The 24,069-nt window shown below is 30.0% G+C and overlaps 2 protein-coding genes across 4 annotated transcripts in view; both read left to right on the forward strand.

Annotated features, from left to right (window-relative positions):
- The first annotated feature begins 3,562 nt into the window (after window positions 1-3,562).
- On the forward strand, window positions 3,563-22,279 carry LOC108914542 (putative uncharacterized protein DDB_G0288537). Its single transcript, XM_018720369.1, has 3 exons — window positions 3,563-3,711; window positions 21,485-22,217; window positions 22,267-22,279. Exons 2-3 carry the CDS (start codon window positions 21,928-21,930, stop codon window positions 22,277-22,279), a joined length of 303 nt encoding a protein of 100 aa, XP_018575885.1. The 5' UTR covers window positions 3,563-3,711; window positions 21,485-21,927.
- Window positions 22,268-24,069, forward strand: part of LOC108914543 (zinc finger protein 143-like) — a 144,766-nt gene continuing 142,964 nt past the window's right edge. For all 3 annotated transcript variants that reach the window (XM_018720370.1, XM_018720372.1, XM_018720371.1), the window contains exon 1: window positions 22,268-22,542. In XM_018720370.1, coding sequence (XP_018575886.1) covers window positions 22,294-22,542 — 249 coding nt within the window. In that variant the 5' untranslated portion in view covers window positions 22,268-22,293. The remainder of the gene's footprint in view (window positions 22,543-24,069) is intronic.

Genomic DNA, 24,069 nt, shown 5'->3' on the forward strand with positions numbered 1-24,069 from the left:
CCCATCCTCCATATATCTAAAATAACACTTAGGCTTTAATGACTTCTAGATTTCTCCTCGAAGCCTTTCACGCAGATTTTGACCATGGATGAGGATAAGATTGGGATATAGCTACTTCTCCAATTTATTCATAAAAGTGAGAAGACAATGCACATTTTTTCCAAGAATACTAAATTTTCAACTTTGTCTTATGCGAGGAGCCTTCGATGAAATTCTTCCGAAGCTTCTTTGATTTTATTGTGAACAGCGAGGCTAAAGCCAAAATTCTTTAGAATATTATTAGAATTTAACAGATACCTGTAAAGCAAGTCTTGTGTTTAACCATCTTTCTAAGTACAGTGATTATAAGGAAATACCGAATTTAATTTGTACTGATTGCGTTTTTATTTAAATGAATCTCAATGCAATGTCGCAATACACGCTTATCACGGATTTTCACACATAAATAAGAAAAATATAAAAAATGTTACAGCTGCTTGTACAAATCTTGATTGTTTCTTTACGTTTCAAAACATGAATATAGCTGAAATTCCTTTTCCATATTGAGCTAATGCAAATGAAAATATAATATTTAGAACACTGAATGCAACAACTATTAAGTTTGTCATATACAAGTTAACCAGAACGATACTGTGATGGCCTTATCGTCGAATTTATTTTGCAATTGTTACAAACGTGAAATAGTTTAAGCAGAAATCCTGCTTCGCACACATGCATATTTTAAATCAGGCCTATTTTATTAACAGTTTTAAATTTGGTATGCAATAGTTTCCCATACAGCAAGAAAATCCACATGCAACGTTAGGTCTCCTTAAATTATTTATCTTGATAGTTTCGGAATAAAATTTAAAAGGAAAGAAATTGTTGAATTATTAATGTGGCGGTGGCAGTTTATTGCATGCAATGCGTTGTTACATAACTTTAAAAATGTATTTGCACTCTTTTAGCTTCCCGACATAACGCGGAACATGTGTACGGTTGACAACAACTGTATATCGAAGAAGCACCTAATGCCGTATTTTTATTGGCATCCTATCTCACTGACACTTCAATTATTGAAATAAATTCGGTATACGAACCCAATTAGCGGTTTTGTTTTCTCTTCAAGTTGGTTAATATCTTTTAATTAAACAAATATAGTTAGTTTTTTCATTATTTTAATAATATTTGGAGTTTATTTATACCTACAGAGTGTCCAGAAACAAATGGGTTACATTTCAAAGGCAACTTCCTTGAATGAAATTAAAGATGTAGATCAAGTACAATTTTGCTTGTTTAAAAGGTGAAAGTATTTCCGATTCCAAAAATACATTGTATAGAAGAAAAATTCCAACTTTCCACTTTATAAATTACAGAGAGCCACCTTTCGCTAAATTTGTACTTTTATTAAACTTGTTTAAATTCGATAAACAAAATAATAAGATTTACAAAAATGCACAATTAAAAGTAGATTTTACAGAGAACTGCGTCGATCGATATCTAGGAAAGCACTGCTCCAAAAAATTTGAAAATTTGACAACATGGCAATGTCCCTAGGACAAGCACAACTAAAATATCTTGAATTCTCCAGCACTTCCGGTTACACCGGAAGTCGACACCAACTTCGTTATTTTAAATGGAACACCCTATATATTATTGCATTTTCGTATTCTATGTGAAATTTGAGGGTCACTTTATTCAATATTCCCTATACCTAGGAGTTACAGATTTCGAGATATTAATTTTTAAAGAAAAAATTTGACAGATGCAAGGGTCCGTGGAAATGCTAGTAATTCTTTTCAGAAGCATGATATTAATCGGATTTTTGGTACCTATAAAGGGCATAGGTAACGCTAAATTATGGTATACCAACAAATTAAAACATTTATTACTAGGTGTTTCATTTTTGCTGTTACATTTTGATAAATTCAAACGGCTATAACTTTGTTAGCTTAAATGGAACACCCTGTATTTTTTTACTCTGTCGTATGCAGATTGAAATTTTCTTTCAAGCTATATAAGCATTGTTAGGGTTGCTGTTACTACTTTTAGAGATATTTACAATTTTCTATTTTTTTAGACACTTTTTTTCGTTGTCAAATTGGCCATGACCAGAAACATTCCAAAACAATTAAAATAATTTGACATTTGTCAAGTTAGTTGTCAACGCAAAAAACCCTATCAAATTTCATAGAAATATCTTACCTTTTAAGTAACGCTAAAAAACGCTTATTTGTAAACTACCTATAATTTTCTGAGTATTATTTAAATTTAAATTTAATAATAAATTTTAAATATTTAAATTTTAACCCTGTTGTAATTTTTCTAGGTGCCAGTTTTTGAAAAATTCTATATAACTAAGGCATTAATTCAGAAAAAATAAAAGAATTGAGATAAATGGAAAATGTATACTTAGTTATAGGGGAATGTTATATTTTTAAATTTAATTATGCAATATATTTCGGATAAATGCCATTACAATTTTTCAAAAATCGACACCCATAAATGTGTTTCTAAGGAAGCAGAACAAATTTTGAACATTCTATTAATATTTATTTATTTATTTATTTACTTATTTATTTATTCCAATGAATAAATGAAAAATATTTTCGTAAACTGGCACATTTTATTTAAGAGCAACAAAACTATGTACCTACTTTGTAACAAAACACTTACGATGTTAGATTATTATAAAGTTGTCCCCTCCATTGTGCAAAAAAAAATTTATTTGAACTATTATTTATTGCCGAGTTGAAATCTGATTAGAGACGGCTTCAAAAATTGCGAATTTAAAACAGCACAAAACCAGTTTGTAGGTTAACATTCCTTGATATCAGACAATTGAAAAATGTAATTAATTGTTATCTTTCCTGAATATTTATAGTCGTCTCTTTATTTAAAATATTACTGTAATAGTAAAAAATATTTCTGTAATAACCTTTGAACTAATTTATTAATCCAAGAGGTAAGGTTAGATAAAAAAGTTCGTATATTTGTTGTGTTTGGTTTTAGTTTGGTAGTATTAGAAAAATTAAACAACAGTATGATACTCACAATACTTCAATTTAAAAAATGAGAATGTAATTAAAAGGTTGTGTTACGTTATGATTGCGCCTCGTATAATTTTTGACCTTTATTCTGTTAAAACTAAAACCTAGAAAATAATACATGAGCAGCTGTTCCCAATTTTTAATCTACACACAAAAAATAACGTAGAATTATTTTGATTTTATGAAAATTATTTAAGAAGAACGACATTACGTGTCTGTAAAAGTGGTAGAAAATAGCTGCCATTATATCACACCAGTCCGATGTAAAAGAAAAGCTCAACATCGTGTTATTAGTCCAATATTTCACAAAGTTCAATTACTTACGGCCGCTCAAAAAAATGTAGATACGTACTAGGCTGCATAAGAACTATTTTATATATACCCATGCACTTATTGTGCATCTTTATCCTTAGCATTGCAAATTCAATATATCGTCCTTATGCAATTTTGTTCTTTCCCCCACCGCTTCAACCGCCTTCGTACATAGCTTTCTTATACATACTACTAAGATTCTCAACTGTTTCAAACTGAAATCATAGATATCTATGGTTTAAAATGACCATAATAATAAAAGTAATTTATCACCACCACATACATACGAGATAATGTTAATAAGAATATTTCAGTGCAAAAAGTTCACACGTTAAGGAATTTTTCAGTGGAAACACATTTAACTAGTGAGGTTAGAATATGTGATTTTTATGTGTATCAGTGTATAAATTGGCTTCTAACCATTGGTGATTAAACAAACTAAATGTGGTTGAAAATATTCAGTCATTGTCTACGATTTACCTCAATTAAAATTATTTATTTAGAGTTATTTCAGGCACTACATTCGCGCGCAAAACGAGCAAGTATTTTTTTTATTATTATCTTTCACATACAGTATTTATTTTGTAAATAGTACTAAACCCTTAAATATAGATTAAAATTTTGTAGAACATATTTAAACGTAATTCTTTTTTAGAAACCCAACAAACTCACACGTATAGAAATAATCAATAGTTTTAATATTTACATAAATAAAATCTTAATTTCATGCACATTTATAATTGTATATATAAGTTTTTAATATCAAAAAAATGGCAGCAGAGTATAAAGAATATTGTTGAGGTTTTAGGATAAAAATAGATTATTTGTACAGCCATCTTGTTTTTTATATTAACAGTGGAAAAAAATAACCAACCATTTTTTACGAATCCATATAGTCCCTCCCATAATTTTTTATCAGATGTTTGCTTAGCACTTATCTCCTTCGAAAAAATTAGTTATAAGCACTAAATTAAGGATATAAAAATCATTCGCTCTATTACAAACATTTTATTTCGACTCGTAAAATATTTTTCCTTTTTTTAAAGTTGGCAAACTTAAACTCGGGGTTTATTTTTAGATATCTTTTGTTGAAAATTAAATATTTTCCAGAACTTAAATTAATGTGGCGAAAAAAACTTAACAGAAGAAAAAAAGTGTTGCATCAGTTTATAAGTATTTTGTAATTTTGGAAGCTCTGGAAACTTGATAATTACAGGAAAACCTTTTTCTATGTAAGTTACCACTATTTGCATTTTCTTATTCTTTTTAACAGTTGTGTTGCAGAAAATATGGCTATAAACTTTCTAATATTAATTATATTGTCCTATTACCAAAGGAAACCGTTTCTTGCTGCTTTTATTTCATTAACATCGCTTTTTAGCACACAAAATTGAAGTTTCATTTGTTGAACTAAATTAAATACGAGGTACGTGGATATACATATATCTAATCAATCAAATTGGACTTATCGGCAACTTACTCCCAAGCGTCTACTTATCTTCCGATTAGTTACCGCATTTTTTTGGACAGTAGCATTTTCATCTTTCTATTTTTGGCACACAAATATTGCTTCTAATAAAAATATAAAAATTCACATTTTTTTTACGTATGTTTCAATTATATTTTTCCTTCATTCAATGGTTTAATAGCATTTTATATAATTGTAGCATATTTTTCAGTTGCGAAATAAAGGTAAATATCATCAAAACTAGCTAAAAAACGGCCATCTAAATTTACTATTTCTTACGAGATATCTTTCTGAAAATAGTTAAAAAATAATAAAAGAAAGAGTAACATTTTAGTTAGGCTCATGTTTAATTGAATACCAAATTTAACGAAAATAAGCATACAAAATACTATTTTCGTTTCCCAAAGATAGTAAATGTTTATTAAATTTTGTACCATATTTAATCTTAGCGTATGAACTAGATATTTACATTTTGTTGCTGTATTATGTAACTTGCCACTAAAGAAAGACTTTTTTTATTCAAACAACTAAAAAATGTATTCTTTTTGGAAAAAAAATTTTAGTAGCAAATAATGTAGTAAATGACGATAAATAGATGCCTATATTAAAATTGCAATAATTAGTATCTCTGCTTCTATAATAAATACATATGCTGGTCTGAAATAAATAAATATCAATAAATAAATAAATATATATAATTGTAAAAATTGTGGTACTGTTTTCAATAGTTAAATATATATAATTAAAGGAAAATAGGAGTACAGAAAAATAGAAACAGCAGTTTAGAATTACTATTTCTTGCGAGATAATCTTTATTTCCATTTTTCTGAAAATTTAAATAAAATAAAAACAATGTATTTTGATAAGAAACAATTAAATTCTAATTCTAGTTTGTAATAACACAAAATAATAAGTTATTTATGTGATACTTCTGAAACGTAGCTTTTCCTGCTTTTATAGTATTTTACAATTAATCATTTAGTATATATAGTACCTAATTTTGCAAAAAAATGGCGTTAATATTAATATTTAAAAAACACTAAATAATTTTAAAACTTATGATGTATTTTTGAAATGCGAAGATAACCTAGGTACAAAATATTAATAGATTTTGTTTATTTTTCATGTAATCATTATTTCTATTTTTCTGAAAATAATTAACAAACTTATGATAGGAAACATTTCAAATTTTAATATGTAGTAACATGCAAAATAACGCTAACTTTCATCGTTTATTGGTGTTTATGGATAGTAAGTTTTTCTATATTTTTATATACACTTATTATTTGAAGAAAAATTAAAACAAATAATACTTAGCTAAAAAACAGCCATGTGGGTTAACTATTTCTTTCGAGATAATGTTTAGTTCCATATTTCTGCAATGGTTAGAAAATTTATTTTGATAATAAACAATTAAATTTTAATTTGTTGTAATATGCAAAATAATAAGTAACACATCTAGGTGTCGCCTTTTTATTGATATTTATAAAACGTGACTTATTTGCTTCTTTATATGTATACTCACCTTTATAATATTCTATAATTAATCATTTACAACATTTAGTACCTAATTCTACAATAAATACATATGCTGCCTTCAATACTAACATTTTACCATTTTAAATAATTAAGTAAAACTTATGCTGCAACTAAATAACAAGCTTAAATTTCATATTCAATTTTCCTTTGAGATAATCATTAACTTTCTTTTTCTAGACATATTTTGATAAATGTTCAAATTTTTATGTGTGGTAATATATAAAACAATAAACAATAATACTAGAGTTTTTCGTTTTACGGATATTTATGGATAGTGTTTTACTCTCTGTTTTTTATACAATTAATCATTTGTAATATTTAGTACTTACTTCCATAATAAATACACGCTCTGCCGTTAATATTCAGTCGATGTTGTTAACTGTTTATGTATAAGATTATTTAAATAAATCAACAGAGATCTATGCAATGGCTTTCTTGATACAGAAATTCACACGATGAAATATAATTACTAAACGAGTTCTAATTTTTGTTATGGGCGTTTATCGCACAATATTTTAAATATTTCCTATAGGCCTCGTTTACCGTAGACGTTTATTGAAGAAATTGCAATTTTAATTTGAATAAATTATAAGTAATTAATTATTATACTATGGTTCCGTTCGTTTTGTGTGGTATTTGATCTATATAAATCGCTAGAAGAAAGTTTCCCACGAAGGGCGATAGTTAGGTTTTTCTCGCGTACAACCAGTTCTTTTAGCGCTACGTTTATTACTGGTTACTTTCTGCTAGTACACAGACATATTAGTCGATAGAATGCGACGCCTTATACCAAAAATCAAAAAACGTTATTTAATACCTAAAATAGGTTCACGTATACTGTCAACTCGTGTTCACACACCCTATAAATAAATATAATTTTGCAACTGTTTTAATAATTAACAAAAATGTGATAACAATCGCATATATTATTTATGCAAAAGTTGCACTTTTCTCATCAGTTCATAAAAAATAAAATAACCAATAGAAAATATACCAGTTTGTAGATCTTAATAGAAATCGGTACAGGAGTACTTTGAAGGCTACCGATACAGAATAGCGTATGTTATTAGTTTTAGGATAAAAAAATTGTTAATGCATATTTTCAAAAATTTCCGCCTAAATTATCGTAGGAAGCATAGGATCTGCGTTAGGAAAGCTGTACTTTCCAAACTAAATAATAAAAAATTACACCTATAAATTGGAACGCCTTCCTTTTTATATTAAATATGAACAATCCTTTTTTTATAATATAAAAAAATGGAGGTACATTATTTAATTTACTTACATATATTATTCAAATACTAGAACAAAATTTTCTAAAAAGTATATTACAAATAAATTAAAACCTTTATCATCTATGTTATAACTTTAACTTACTTCCCAATATATAAAACATTCGTAAATTTTACTCTGTATAGGTATATTTCAAGAAAGATTTTGTCTTTCTAAAATGCCATAGAATTGTTTTTCTCAAATAGATACATTTAAATATTTGTTATATGAAACATCCCGAAGTATATTCTTTTCAAACTGAAGCGTTTGGTGCTTCTTCCATCAAATAGAAATTCAGTTTTGTTAGACCAATCGTGTTGTTGGGATTCTTCCTCTTCCTGAAAATCTAGCTAGACCAACATCTCTCGGGTCGAGTTAAGGGTCCTTTTATTCCTACAAAGTTCTATAATTTTGATTTAAGTCCAAGTATGACCTTGTCAAGCTTTAAATAAATTAAATTCCAATAGTTCCAGTTCAAAATATCGCTCATATAGTTTTTCCTTTGTAGTTTCTCTATTTCTTTCTTTTCCCCTAGAAAATCCTGTTACAGTTTAACATTTAATTTGCATTTGACTTGTTAGGTGTCCAAGAATCCTTTTTTTAAATCCACCTCTGTACAACACGAGTCGTCTCGTTTAAGTATGATTAATTTTTAATTAAAATTGTGCAATAAAATAGTTTAAATACAAATGATAAGAACATACTCAAAGTGGAAGATACTGGCAAACATGTTCAAATGTTCCAATTTATAGCAAATCATGATTATCAATTTCAAAATTATTATTAAATGTACTAATATACAAATATTGAAGAATTCAAGAAAATAAATTCATATATCAATTTCTTATAGGTACCTACTTGTATCGACTATTATCTACCCAATAAATTTAGTTTCGATCAAATATATCTAGACAGATGTGTTTCTGACCTTTGTAGAGTTACTTGAACTTATGTTTTCTTCTTTGATGGAGTATAAAAACTAGAATGTTATAATAGCAATTTTCTTGTTAGGATTTTTATTATGAGCCCATCATACATTCAAAGTTGGAATAAATGTTGATACTCGAAAGTTGATATTTTACTTCAGCAACAATTATTGCAGTCACTTTATGAAAATCTTTAGTTGATTAGCCACTCTCCATTGGACCCAAATCTTTTATAGACTTGCAACTTTATGAACTTTAAGATTTGTATTTTTTTCACCGTTGGAGAACTAAGTGGAGTTGGTTTAGCTAATTCTTCCATTGACATTATTCTTCATGATACTTACGGTGTGGTATCACTTCCATTATGTTCTGTCAATAGGTGCTGTATTTGCAGTTATAGAACTGTACAATAATTCTCACAATTTACAGGATACAATTTTTTTTTTATAACACTCATGATTCATATATTCTCTAACATCATGATGATAACTAAGGAGATACTCTAACATAGATGGCAGATAGGTTTTTTTTTGTTCTTTGATAGACTTCCGAAGGTAGAACCACTATAGACTTCGATATCATTTACTGAAATTTTTTATAATGCTCTTGATACTTATCTTCCCAGCTAACAGATATTATTGCTGTAGGAGTGGCAGTATTGAAATCCGAAAATAGCCCAATGTGTTGTTTTGTAAAGATCATAAAGAGGTTTGTAGCAAAGCGATGATCGATCTCTTTATTAATATCCATATTTTTCTCATCAAAGATCAAATCGGATTGGAAGAAACTTTTGAATTCATTACGATTCAGATTGTTTTTTTATTTGATCTAGTAAACATTTGTGATAATAAAAAACTTACTGTATCTTGCGGTTGCAGTTTGTTTGTAATGGTAATACTTTTTTCCATATGTAGAAAATATTAGTAATGCACATGCATTATCATCCTTTTTAAAAGCTTTTTTTGTACACAAATGTTATATAAAGGTCATGCAATTTGTTATCGAAACTTACTTCTCTAATCTAATAAAAACAGGGATGATTTTTATTCTAGCTCTTATCGCAGATAACAGAGTTCCAAGTTCATTCTATATGCAGAGAAAAATTCCCATAAAAAAATGTTTTTAGTTATATTTCAATCATCGCCGCGAGCGCTGGTTTTTTTAAGTTTTATGGAAGGTGTACATTGCAGGTGCGTTTTTTAGAATATTCTTAATCCCCAGTTTTTCGAGTAACGCAATATCCGCTTGGTCGTTATCTTGCGATTTTTTTGAAAATTATTATCAGTGTTAACATAGAAAACCATGCCTGGGTCATGGTTTATAGTAGTATTCCATAACGTAAATTTATACTCATCATATACTAAATTTATTACAAAATGGCGGCCACGCATTTTTTTCGTATTAACGTATATCTATATTTATAACAAATTCACAGAATTCATATGTTTTTCCATATGTGCAAGACATTATTTTGAACTTTAATTTTTAACAGTTTGAGTAGGTTTTCTAAGCAAAACTGAATATTTGCCTACTCCAACGTTTCAGTCAGCTTTTCATCTCCCTCAGGAGGAGCATGCAGAGTTCGTGGCAAACAACATTCTCCTTAGTATTCTTAAATATTTTTTTAACATTTAACATGCGTAAGTTGCCATTTTATTCAAGGAAAACTGATCAAAGAAAATTTGATTAAGCACGTTCCTTAGTCTTAGATATAACATAAAACATGGAATCTAGTTTGTTATAAATCCAGAAAATAAAATAAACTTAACATAAATTCTAAAGAGTGCAAATCAGTGATGTGAAAATAAATGTTGTCTACCTTAGCAAAATAGAGCGTTAATGAAATTAAAAGGAAATGTTAGTAAGAATAGGTATATAGTTTGTTTATTAGCCCTTGTATATTTTTTTATTCTAGAAGTAGAAAGTTAATTCAATCGAATTTCTGCTAACTCTCATCAAATAAAAAATCAGTCCTTAAGTATAAACATAAGTTATATAATTTTTCACTACTGAATTTCGTATTGGTTTTTATAAAACGTATTAGAAACAAGAATTATTTTAATAATCTCAGATTGTCTATTTGGTATTTGGTTATTTCTTTCGTAGATATATTATATTAAAAATATTAACAAGTTCATGTGTTGGGAATTTACAGTTTACCAATTTTTATGACACATGTAAATATGTATTTTAGCATAGTACAATAGTAGATAAATAAAAACTTGAAAGTTTTCATATTTTATTAGAAAGAATAATACCAAAAATATTCAGATATATAAAGCCGCTTGAAAAAGTAATTCTTACCTAATATGAAGAAATGTGTCAAGTGATCTATTGTGGTTCATTATGCCAAGAGGTGATGCAGAAAACACGAAAATAGATAATAATTTTTTTAGAAGTTAATTATTTCAGTAGTATCTCAAACATGTAGGTATTCCTTTTTCTTATAAAATAATAATAATATTTTTATAGATGCTTGTCAATTAATATCGATGAGTTAACATATTTGTTAGATATTTCTGTTGTAATTCGATGCTGGATGGGGCTTTAGTCCGCAGAGAAGTTGTCTCCCATAATACAATTAATTATTAAGTTTGAGCATAGGTATCTAAATTTTGGTGCCAAAGGAATCTAAGGCCAAGGAAAAGTTTTCATTGCAATTTATTGAGAAAAAAACCTGATTTAAGACTTTTAGGCTGAAGGAAGAATGAATGGTGCTTAAAAAAATATATTTTAGGAATCAAATGGTTGAAATGTTGTATTAATGACTGTATTTCGATGTAAGGCTGTCTAATAGCGTTCCTCTTAAACCGACTTGACCAAATTTAGATTAATGTACAGAGTTATATAACAATCAACCCCCTTACATTTTTTCCTCTCTATCCAAGCAAAAATGGTAGAGACTAGTTTTAAGAAATTTTGCATTTCGAAGACGTAAACCAAAGTTTTGTTTTTTGAAATGGAACACGCTGTAAGTATAGTTGTAGCTTTTTGATATTATCTTCTTTTCTTAATTACATTAATATATACGTGTTATATATTTGATTCTACAGTTTGCGCAATATTTTGTTTAATTTATTGACCTTCGACAACAGATAAAGTCAAGATTGCCATGAAACTGGTACAAATTAATGCTTTTCCGCCATTAAATTTACTAAACAGATCTTTAAACATTTTATTTAAAAAAAAATAGTATACAGCTTGACCAAATCGGTCCTGTCCGCGAGTTTTAGTTGCAACTTTACCAAACTAGCACCGGAGCGCATTCCCTGTCTGAACCTACTGCCTTACTATTAAGAACTCCTGTCTTTGTCACTCCTATTGCGGACTCTTTTCTTGATCTGCGAGACTCGCAAACAAGATGAATTTGATCAAGCTCAATGTTGTTGTTGTTCTATAATAACCCACATTTTTTCAAAAAATCCAAAAAACGACAAACATGAAAGTTGTTCCGTAAAAAAAATAAATAAAAGTTTGGTTTATATCTTCGAAAGGTAACAGTTTTTTATACATTTCTCTAAATTGACAAAAGAATTTCCTAAAACTTTGGTCTTTACCATTTTTTCCTAGATAGAAAGATAAAAAAGATAAAATGGGTAGAATGTTATGTGAACCACCCTGTACATATTTATTTAACACATTAAACGATAATATTCACTTCAAAATTACTAATCCTTATGATAGACAGGATTTGGCATTAGACTATACCATTACCTTTTGATAAAGTTATAGATGTTAGTTACCTAACTGATTCCAATCTGATGAACAAAATTTGGCAAATGAAAATATTTTATTGATAATTTTTATCTGGCAAGTTTAAATGATTATTATATAGTTCGACTTTTAAAACTACAACCAGAGTGGTATCTAGATCCAATCGGATGACATCGAAATTTTCAACACTAGGTATATCACCCGACATTTGTTAGTGAATTAATTCATTTCGAAAAAGTGATTTTTTTTTCTAACCGCAAGTAGTACCTACTGATGCTAAAAATATTTGAATCGATTTGGCACCAGGATTGGTCCACGACCACGCACAATGTAAATGATTTTGCCAAACGTTTTTACAAGCGTTATCGTGGAAAAATGTCGATAGGTTAGTTTTATAATAGACGCCAATGAAGCTCAACTTATTTTATTCAAGACGTCATCGTCATCTGGATTTATAAAATCATCTACGAGTATCGGGTCCACTCTATTCCACTTTCAGCTTGTTTTCTGGGTTAGGTCTTAAATTTTTTTTTCGCGATATACAAGTATTTTTTTTATCGTCTTTACCAAGAAAAAATGTCAGCATCAGTTGGAAACCGAAGGTATACTTATAAATTCAAGAAAATAGGAAAATTTAAAACTGTGTTCCACAAGGATCAGTTATAGGACCATTAATATTTCCTTTACTTGCTAATGATCTTTAATTTCAGGTTCACCAAAAAGAATAAGTAATCGAATCAGTTGCCAACAGCTGCAAATCTTTTGTATTAAACATAATACTCATAATTTTATACTTAATACTTAATACATACAGAGGGATTCGCGTGGGCGCTACATAATTTGTTATATTAAATGGAATATTATTCCATGTATATTATTGCATTTTTTAATTCCTTAGTTAATATTAGGTAGAGTTTATTAAATGTACATGGTGTTTAAAACTTACCGTTTTCGGGATAATCAGTTATTTTTGAAAAAAATCACAATTTAAGTTCTCTAAATAAGCCTAGATAACGTCTAAACCATAAGACTTAGAAACCTGCAGTTTTCACAGTTCGTTTTGGCATAAATTACTCTATCTTGTCATCTGTGAGCAAAACGTGTACGTTATTCAGACTCGGAAATACTGAGACCTAATTAATTGTCATGGGTAAATGCAAAATTGAATGCCCTTTCGACTAATATAAGGTCCATACTTATTCCTAAAAGTTTTCCGGAAAAATCAGTTTTTTTTTGGGTCAGAAAAAGTAGCTATGTAACAGCGTCAAGAAGGCCTTGCAATTGTATTAGTACAACGTCGATATAGGATTTTACAAAAACACAGCACAGCACATTATTTGTCAGTAAAGTTAAGAAACTAAATTATCAAGTATTTAGGTATTTGTATTGCATTTTCTACAGGGTGTTTATAAAATACAGTGCCAGACGGGGGCCAGAAATAGGAAACATCATTTTAAGCAGAAGCACAGGTCGTTAGATTATCAATTGCAGTAATTCCATACAATAATACTTTTTATTCAAAGTGGTGAAGACGCTAGAGGTAATTGAGGATTTTCTCTTTTTTCTGTAAAATAATACATTTCTACGATATTGGCAATAAACATTTTCATGCATTTCGATTTTAATACCAAATAAACAAAGTATATAAACAAATTGGTGATGGAATCCCTTAAAGCCGTATTTAAGGCCTATTGAATATTGGGAAGAATGAAATGTTTATGTAGTCATATTTGGGAAGGAACAGGTTTTAGCAAAAAATGTTCCAGTAATTTTTTTTCTATTTTAATTATTAATTAGATACAAAAAACTTAATTACCCTCCATATATTCGTCAATGCATATAAAAAACACTTTATTCAGAATTTTTTTTATGTGACTGTAATTTTAAAACTTATTCCAAGCTTTTATACCACCATTTTATACTACCCAACTTAAAATGAAATGTTTTCGCATTTTTTTATTGAAACGATATTTTACATTTAGAAACACTCTGTATAAACAAAATTGCCAATACTAAATCAGCATTAAAAGATTAAACGAAGTTAATAATTTAATATTTAAAAGATGTGTTTAATATACGCAGATTAATACTGCCTTAATAAAATACCCTGTATAACGCCCATCCTTCGTAAAATTAAGCTGAGATATTGATAATGAGAAAATTTTATTATGCCAATAAGTTCGATAAAAATAAAAACCTCTGAGTAAGGATATTTGTACTTGCTATTTGCGTTGAATGACTACATTGTCTCAAGCAGAAATTTTTCAGTTGTACAAGTTTATTTATTAAGTTTGTCCCATTTTCTAAAATAGTCGTCAAGTTTTGTACATCACAAGCTTAAGAATTAATTGACATATATTTATACATACTATGCTGCACGATTTTATAGAACTAGGAGAGCCATCTAGTAGAACTTCGCTCAAACAAACTTTCAATAGAATTACTTTGATTCTAAACTCTAAATCTATAAAATACCTATGCAACGTATTCATTGTACGGTTGACATCAAATAAAAATTAATTATGCCGTGCAAACGAGAGCCATTCTACCTTAATAAATAAATATATACTTAATAATACGTATATATAAAAAAAAACGCGTGTTATATAATTTTTATCCTCAATACATTATTATTTACCTACGTGTTTGTTCACCTGCTTGCTCTTGTTATGCAACTTTACACTAAAAGTTAACCATTATGATTCACTACGTTAGTGGTACACCTTTACGAATTAAATATCGAATTAAAATTATGCAGAGCGTCAGCATTCCACACGCAATTTTTTACCTTACAGGAAATTGAGATATCAGTTAGTAACTTTATGTATAACGAATATTCACAATTTACAAAATATACAGTTAACATAGTGCACGTCGAAATAATGTTAAACAAAAACCGAAATATTTCTCCAACCGGGGGCCCTCCTAAGCGTTAGACATCTGCTTACTTTGATTAATAAATATTAAACAACGTAATAAATCAGGAACGTTCGAGGGTACATTAATTTTTGTAAATTATAAGATAAAAGAATCCGCAATAAAACGGTATTATTATACAGCACATGCGTAGGGGTGATATTATCTACCAAGGTACATTTTAAAGGAACACTTTATTTTTTGGGGCCTGCATTAGATATACGATAATGATTTTTACCACACATTGCTAAACTGTATTAATTTTCGCTAATAGAACGTTTCCTGTGGCCGAAAATGATGCGGATGGGGCACATTTGTGCTTTAAAAACATTTATTATTTAGTCCAACATATGCATTTACTAATAAAATAAATAACTTTATTTAATCGGTTTCTAAAACAAATTCATCATATTTCATTTTTTTATTTTTACAACCTGCTAGATCTCCATATCTGAAACCTACATAAAATCACTAGTAAACGTATACGGGTAGTATATATGATGTTTGAGTAGAAACAGAAATAATCTAGTGGCAAAAAAAAGGTTTTATCTTATTTGAAATATGGATTAACAATTTTGTTATCATCTATTTCTAAAACATTATACATTAATACTACGAATAGCTGTTTTATCAATAATGATACGCTTTAACCTATAATCAGTCTTAACTACACAGGGTGTTTAACTAAATTTTGTTGTACATTATAAATTAAAGCAAAGATTGTGATAAATGCAGGATTTCCCAAAATAACTGCCGAAATTTTTACCACGTATTTAACTCGGCAAAAGAAACAATTTTTTTCTAATAAATTTTTCCAAAACTCACATTTTCTTTATTTTGAACGATTTATAGATATTCCAGTGCTGGATAAAAAAAATTTATTTTCAATAATTGAAATAACAGAGGTTTTCGAAAAAAATATTAGACAAAAGGTTTTTTTGACGAATTAAGTGCGTGATTAAAATGCTTGAACTAATTCTGAGACGTGCAGAGAGTTGGAGATAATATACAGGGTGATTTCACTTTAAATACAGAAACTGCAGGAATAGATTAGTTGCCAAATATAAATAGAGTTTGCTCTATAAACTTTTTTTCTGGGGGACGTGGTATGCGAGATACAGGGTGCTCAAGTTTAAAAAATATATATATTTTCTGTCATATCTTCATATTAGGCTGAACGAATTGAATGAAATTTGTTACAGGGTATCACGTAATTAGACCTTTTATTGAATGTAATATTAACCTCGTGGCATTATCCAGTGGCGTGCTACTGAAGGTGCCGATCCGTTTTCCTAAGAAAAAATATGCCACTGGCAGTTTTTTATAGAAATAACGTTTTAGTTCAGGTCCTGTTACGTTAAATGAATGAAAACTGATTACTGGTGTTTTTTAATAGTAATTTAGGAGATAATTTACTTATTTGACTACCATAATGTGCAAATTTAGTCCATCCACCTACTCGAATTTGTTTAAAATCTGTCACCAAAAATGGAATCTTCTGTCTGCATTATCAGTTAGTAAGCTTTACGAGGATCTCGTTTTAATATTATAATATTAAAACTACTTTGTTTATTTCTGAAGTTGCACTCCTTGTTGAGTTTATGAACACGAGACGAATTGTGGCAAAGAATAGAGGAAAATTGTAATCTACTCCTCTATAAATAGATTAGAAGATGTCAAAAGTGTATCGATGCTGAAGGACTTCGTTTTAAACAATTGTTGTAGTACTCGTTATTTAATTACTTTTAATGTTATTTTATTATTTAGTGATGTTTTTTCCAGAAATAAAATATTTTCTACAAAAAATCGCCATTGGCGTTTTCTTTTCTTGAGAAAAGTTGGCGGACACTTCAGTAGAACGTAACTTGGTAAAACCAGAAGGTTTTCATGAAATAAACAGATTAATTTATAAGGAAAATTCAATAAAACGTAAAAACAAGCCCTAATATCTCCTAAACGACTGATATTATTAAAAAATAGCTACAAACATTTTCCATTCATTTAACATAACAGTACCTGCATGTAACAAAATTTCTACAAAAATCCGCCAGTGGCGTATCATTTTATTAGGAAAATAGGGCTGCACCTCCAGTAGCACGCCGCTGGTTAAAACCGCAAGGTTAATATTACAATCAATAGAAGGTCTAATTAAATGAATACGTTGTATTAAATTTCATTCAATTCCGTCAGCGCATTATGAAGATATAGCAGAAAATATATTTTTTCTAAACTATAACACCCTTTATCTCGAATAAGTCCCGCAGAAAAAAAGTTTATAGAGCAAATTCTACTTACTTTTTGGTAATGAATCTTGCAGTTTCTGTATTTAAAGTGAAATCACCCTGTATATTTATTAAAAAGTGTGGTACTACGTTTCGTCATTTGTTCCGAAAACGATGCATCTTAACAACAATAACACATGTTTAAAAAGGCCTCTAAATATTTATCGTAATCTTAATTAAAATCTGAAATATCTAGTGGTATCTAAATAAATGAAATTAGAATAAAAATCTATACAATACATCCAGTGTTATAGAAAATCGTACACAGAAGCTATATACCAAATTTTAATTAAATCGGTTTTGTCGCATTTCACAATTAAAAAAAAATAATTATTTTTTCTGTAAAATTTAACACCCTTTATATAAAATGCAAAGCGACTGGAAACATATGGCTACATAAACATTTTTTTTATTTATGCCACACGATTTACCATTAAATTTGGCCAAGTATTTCAATAACTCCCTGTATAGTTGCAGCAGGAAGATAAAACTGAATAAAAACAAATATTTTTGAGTAAACATTAAAGTAAAAATCAGGACTAGTGTAATTATTCTTATCTAAGATACGGCTATTTTTTCAACAAAAATTTTCCATATGTCAGCGCGAAATTATATTGCCTATTTAATCTATTTTTATCATTCCTATTCTTATCAGCATACATCCAGGTAAACCATAATTATCCATTGTCAGCCAAATTGCAACTGGATTAGAGGTTATAAAGTGCCGGCAAAATTTGTGAGCGCAGTAAACATTTTTTCCGTACTGCCACTCTTTATTTGGGACAGATATGCATCTGAAAATAATGAATGAAACATATGTTGCGACTTGTGACCGGGAATGTACCCCGTACTACGTCCCGTAGTAAGGAGGGTAGTTATATTTATTCGCCCTATTACAGACAACCGGAAAAAAGCGGGCAGGTCATTCTTATTTATTAGGGAGGGATTTGTAAAAATTCTGTAGGGGGTGGGCACATTTTTACGGAAGTAAGATGCAGGTAGGGGTGGTTAAGGGTAGGGAGGTGTCGGTCAACAGGAGGGATAAATAAAAATGGAGGGGAAATCCGAATATGATTCATAAAAATGCACCGGGGGTGCATGTGTGGACAGCTACGTTATTAGTCTCTTATTGCTAGTGTTTTAACCCAAAGAAATGTACCCAATTCTTTGGGCAGAAATCTAAGCATTTCTATTTGGAAACCTCATAATATAATGTTTGGTAATACCAACTGTAATTGTGAAAAAGTTGGTTAATTAAGAAAACTACAGCCTTTTTTTTAATTGAAGTTTGCTTGGATTAATGTAAAAGAAATAGTTCTAAAACTTCTGTTTTCAATACTATCCAGACTCAGGTTATCTTACAATAATTTTATATAGTTGTTACTACAAATATATACTAAAACTATAAATAACCAATACCATAGCTAACTGCTTATTTTCAATTAATTATGGCTGTATTAAAAATGTCCTAAGTATTTTTTAGACAAAGTAATTTAACTACATAAAAGATCCCCATACCTATTTAAAAAAAATAAATGACAAACCATCTTTCCCTTTTCCGTTTTTTTGGTTTGAATTGAATCAAAAGGTATAACAAAAAAAATTTACATTTCGTAAACATTTTGTCGTTTTTATTACGAGACCCTGTGTGTGGGTTTTGTAAGTCAAAATTTGTAAAAGAATAAGTTCCCGAATATAAAATGAGGAATATTGTATTTATTCTATTTTAAATACTAAATCTAAATATGTACTGACAAAAAATTGAATAGAAGTAACAACCGAAAGTACCAAAAATTGTTTAAAGAAATAATGTACATATTTTTTTAATTATTATTAAAACTATAAAATGCCAATAGCCATTCTCCATAGTCCTATAGTCAATAGTTATGACTATATTAAAAAAACGAACATATTTTTAATTATATTTTCAGCTAATTAAAAGTCATACCCGCATTTTTTGTAGCAAAAAAACTTTCTCACACTTAGTTGCAAAGATAAATTAACGCTATTTAAAATTTGTGATCATACAAGCATGGCAATTTTCATATTTATTCTCTGTACGCGAATAAATGTTTAATAACAAACAAACATTTTTAATTTTCGGAAAAATTACTATTATGAATTATGTGACATGTACCTAAAGAGTAAGTAAAATGATATAATAATAAATTTAAGCATTTTCCTACACATACTTCTTCATATACTTAAATCAGATATAGTTTTATTACTTCTCAAATGAATAAAAAAAATAAGTTGTTACTAAACAATACATTTTGAAATATTTACATTGATAATAATTAACTTACTGAACAATGCCAGCACATCGTTTTCACCTAAGAGATTTTGTATCGGTAATATTTGCAACAGATTAATGTGAAGGGAAGTTTTACTAATTAATGCGAAACTTTTTCACTGTAGGTAAGAACCGTCATTTAAAATGTGTCACAGGAACAGTACTGGGTATTTATTTAAGGACTATATTTTAATCACCTCACATATGGCATCACTGTATAGTATAGTTGGCAATAAACCTTGGTCATATCAGGCTAACTCTCCCCTGAGCTAGAAGTCCGTACTGACGTGGTGTCCAGCCCCAGGATGGCCAAGTCCTCACATAAAAACACCCTCACCGTTCGAACGACTTGCCTCGTACTCCCCTCAAAGTGGAGGGGTGGCCGAAAAAATAACAAGGAGCATTTTTTCTCAACCCCCGTGGTGGGGATAGACGCGTTACTCCTTAAAGTCCAACGCATGCGTTTTAACTAAGATAGAATTCTAAGGTTTGCCGTTCTCTCTTCCACTCGTTCTTCTTATGTAAATAGTTCTCACTTTCAACCCTTGCGAACGTTTCGCGTCTCGCTCCGAAATATTAAACTTGTATATCGGGCTCTTTGTCTTACTTCGCGAGTATTTTTATACTGTCTCCTTTAGATGCATTGCACTTGTATAAGTTTGTCCCTCTCTACGAGATTTTACCCTTATATTCTTAGTGTAAAGGCGTCGCGTTTAGACGCTAGACGTCTTTTGGCGACGACGACGCGTTTCTTAGTTATCTACGGACTTTCTTATAGTATAGACGCGCCGGGACGCCTTCGAAATTTAACGCGAAGTGCCGTTTTGCCACTTTGAAAAATTCTCTTAACAGTTCTTAGTACCTGGCACCTTGACGGGCAGGTATACTTTGAGATAAAAAAAATACTGGTACCTAATCAATTCATTTAAAAAATATATACAGTGGATTAAAGCCAATTATTTTCAAATTTTCTTGACGCGCTAGCTTATGTGATTCTCCTAGAAACAACTCAAGTGCTGTAAACAGGTTTTGGTGCAATATTTTTTCAAATTACTTATGTAAGTAGAATTCAATCATACTCTACCTACCCCTTAACAAACAATAAACAAACGGCAACTTGTTTTGCAAGTAAACACATACAACAAATCTTAACAAAATAGTCAGAGAAGCTCTGTATGCATGAAATATTGTATTTCACATGTAATATTAACAGTTCAAAATATGTTTACACTCTACTTTAAATCATGAAACGGATCCGTCTATATTTCTATTAAAAAATATACAATGGGATAGGTTATGTATGCACTGTCACATTTGAACGACTTAAAAACACATCACATGTCAAATGAAACGTGTTTAAAATGCACTTTGAGTGACATCTTCTACTGTTAATAAAAATCTAACACAACATATTTGTATTTTAATTGTAAATATTGATGACAACCGTCGAGTGTAAGAAAAAATTTAAACTAATCCTACCATTACAATAAATCTGCAATAATTTCTGTTTATTTATTTCGATTATTTAGTCACGAACAATTTTTTTTATTTATATCTATCTACATATACTTTTTTAATATATGTGTTTATGTTAGGTGTATATTTGTGCATGAACTTAAGTATGCAATTATGTTTGTTACAAAATGAGCAAAATTATAAACGTTTATCATTAGATTTGCATGCCTGTCGTGTTGAGAAAAAAATAAAGTAACTTAAAGTTATATTGTTTTCAGATTTACCTACATATATTCCTTACTAGGAAGAGAGGTTCATCTTTTGAACATCTGCTACACAAAAAAACGAAGAGAAAGAGAAAGGGACACTAGGGCCCTTGTATCGCAAATAAGTTCCTTATACACTTACTCACATATATCAGTTTGCTCTGAATATTCCTATCGAACACTATTTCACAGTTAACTGAGGATAAGTGCAATACCTAAAGATAGTACAAAGTAATTGATTAGAAAACGAGTAGCGCCGCTTGAAGACGGCAAAGTTTAACATTCATCTAAGCTAATTCATCAAAATTTTCACAACGGAGGAACAAAACATACTCAGTAACTTAAAAGTAGAACATGAGAATCTTGTAGCGAAGTGGTTGCAAAATTCCTTCAAAATACAAGAAAACGCCGCCCTGGACCTAAGGGCGACGCCACTAACGCCTCTCCAGATACCGATGGCGGAAGTCAACAACAGGCCTGTTTTCAAAATGAATAACGATTTTTGGAACCAAGCCAGAGGCCCCCCTCAAAATATGCCGCAGAACTTGTCCAACTCCAACCAAAACTCCCCGGTTCCCGGCTCGACCAACTCCATACCCGCTCATTCGCCGAGCCAGCAGAGCAACAGCAGCCAAATCCACGTCGTTACTCCCGGTGCGCTTGCATTGCAACAAGCCAACCAACAGCAGAACAGCCAACAGCAGAGCCAAAACAGCCAACAACAAGCGCACACTCAACAACAACCGCAACAAGGCTCGCAACAACACAACCAGCAGCAGCAACAATCCAACCAGCAACAACAACTGAACCAACAACAGCAGATGAACCAGCAGAACCAACAGCAACAGGGACAGAGTACCACCCCTAATCAACAGCAGAGTCAACAGCCGCAGCAATCCCCCCATTTGGGGAGTCCGAACCCCCACGCGCAGGCTGCGCATGTGCACGCGCTTGCGCAGGCCGCCCAACACCAACAACAGCAAATGGTCAACATGCACCAACAGCTCGCGGGTAGCGGCCAAAACTCACCAGATAAATTAATGACGGAAAAAATTGTTAATGAATTACAGGTAGGTTTTTTACGCTAGTCTTAGTAGAGTTTGCATGAAAACCTCAATGAATTTTGAAAATAAAAAAAAATATATGTTGACAAGCTAACAAATATTATAGAATACTCAGAGCGAGTCATAATTAGACGTAAAAAATTGGACCAATACTTTTTCCGGCCAAAGCAAAGGAAGTAACCGAATATATGTCAGTACCGAAATGTTTACTTAAGTTAGAAAGTGTTGAAATTACATTAAAATAGAACAAAATTAATAAGAAATGAGCATTTGAACATCCGAAAACAGAATACCGTAGACATAATTTTAAGTGTAGGTGAGATATAATCTTCATTGTCAGTGCCTACTGGTATAAAGCGCTGTTTTGTGTAGGTGCTATGCTAGCATGATAGTATTGCACTTAGCTGTTTATACTGGATATTGCGAGTGAAATTCAATGCTTGACGAAACTGTAGTCCACGGAGTAATTGTTGAATAAAACGGTATCTGTTTAATGAAGCACTGTGATTTATTCGGTTTTGCAATTGGTTTGTTTTGTAGAGAAGAAAGTTCAGTCTGAATTTTTTACACCTAATTTTAATTCACCTTGTATACAGGAGGATTCAAAATTAGATCAATTTCAATAAACTTGTTCCTTTCACCAAAATAAAATGAAAAGTCCTGAAAGGCTTATCTTACTAAGGTAAAAAGAATTAAAAGTATCTTGTTTTTAAAAGGTCCTGAGAGTATCTGATATGTTTTTTTCAGAACAGAATTTTGAAAATCTATTTCTGTTCGCTTTTATTAATTTAATAAGTTCATATTTCATGTTTTTCCATGAAGCTTTCAATTTTAAATGGAAACTGTGCCTCTTCACTGCAAATTCAATTTATTTATTTCACATATCAGCAAAAACTACGCCACTGCATTTATTAAAAATTTATTCCGGAATTTCCATTTAATGTGAACTAATTAAAAAAAATTTTTTGTTAAAGTTAACTTTTGTGTAAGAGAAAAATCAATAAAGAAAACTAAAATAATAGAATTATTTTTTTAGTATCACAAATTAAAACGATTGCTCATATCTCCGTCACTGGTTGTTTAGGGGACTTGATATTGCCCCATATTAAATCATTTTTAGATTTACGTTAATATGAAAAACGCAACCTTTTTTAAAGTAATATCATATACTCTCGTATCCAATGCTAATTCTAACACATCCTGTATAAAAACAGTGGCGTACTAAGTACTACTACGCACATGTTTAATTACGCCACTGAAGAGGGAAATTGAACTTAGGGACTTTTCTGCTTATCCTGGTAAGGTCTTGAATTGGTATGGTTTAATTTTGAACTACCCCTGTACAGTAATCTGCTCCATTCGCACATTCAAAATTCATTTTACGTAATTGTTTTTTATTTGTGTGGATTTATAATTTATTTCAACTAATTATTTTTTGTGGTTTGGAAATATGACTTCCCTTCAAATTCCTTGTTGAATAGACATAGGGACCGTGGTTAATAAAGAATTGTAATACGCGGGATTGCTATTATA

Source organism: Anoplophora glabripennis, unplaced genomic scaffold (assembly GCF_000390285.2).
Source record: "Anoplophora glabripennis isolate ALB-LARVAE unplaced genomic scaffold, Agla_2.0 scaffold516, whole genome shotgun sequence".
Lineage (NCBI taxonomy): Eukaryota > Metazoa > Arthropoda > Insecta > Coleoptera > Cerambycidae > Anoplophora > Anoplophora glabripennis.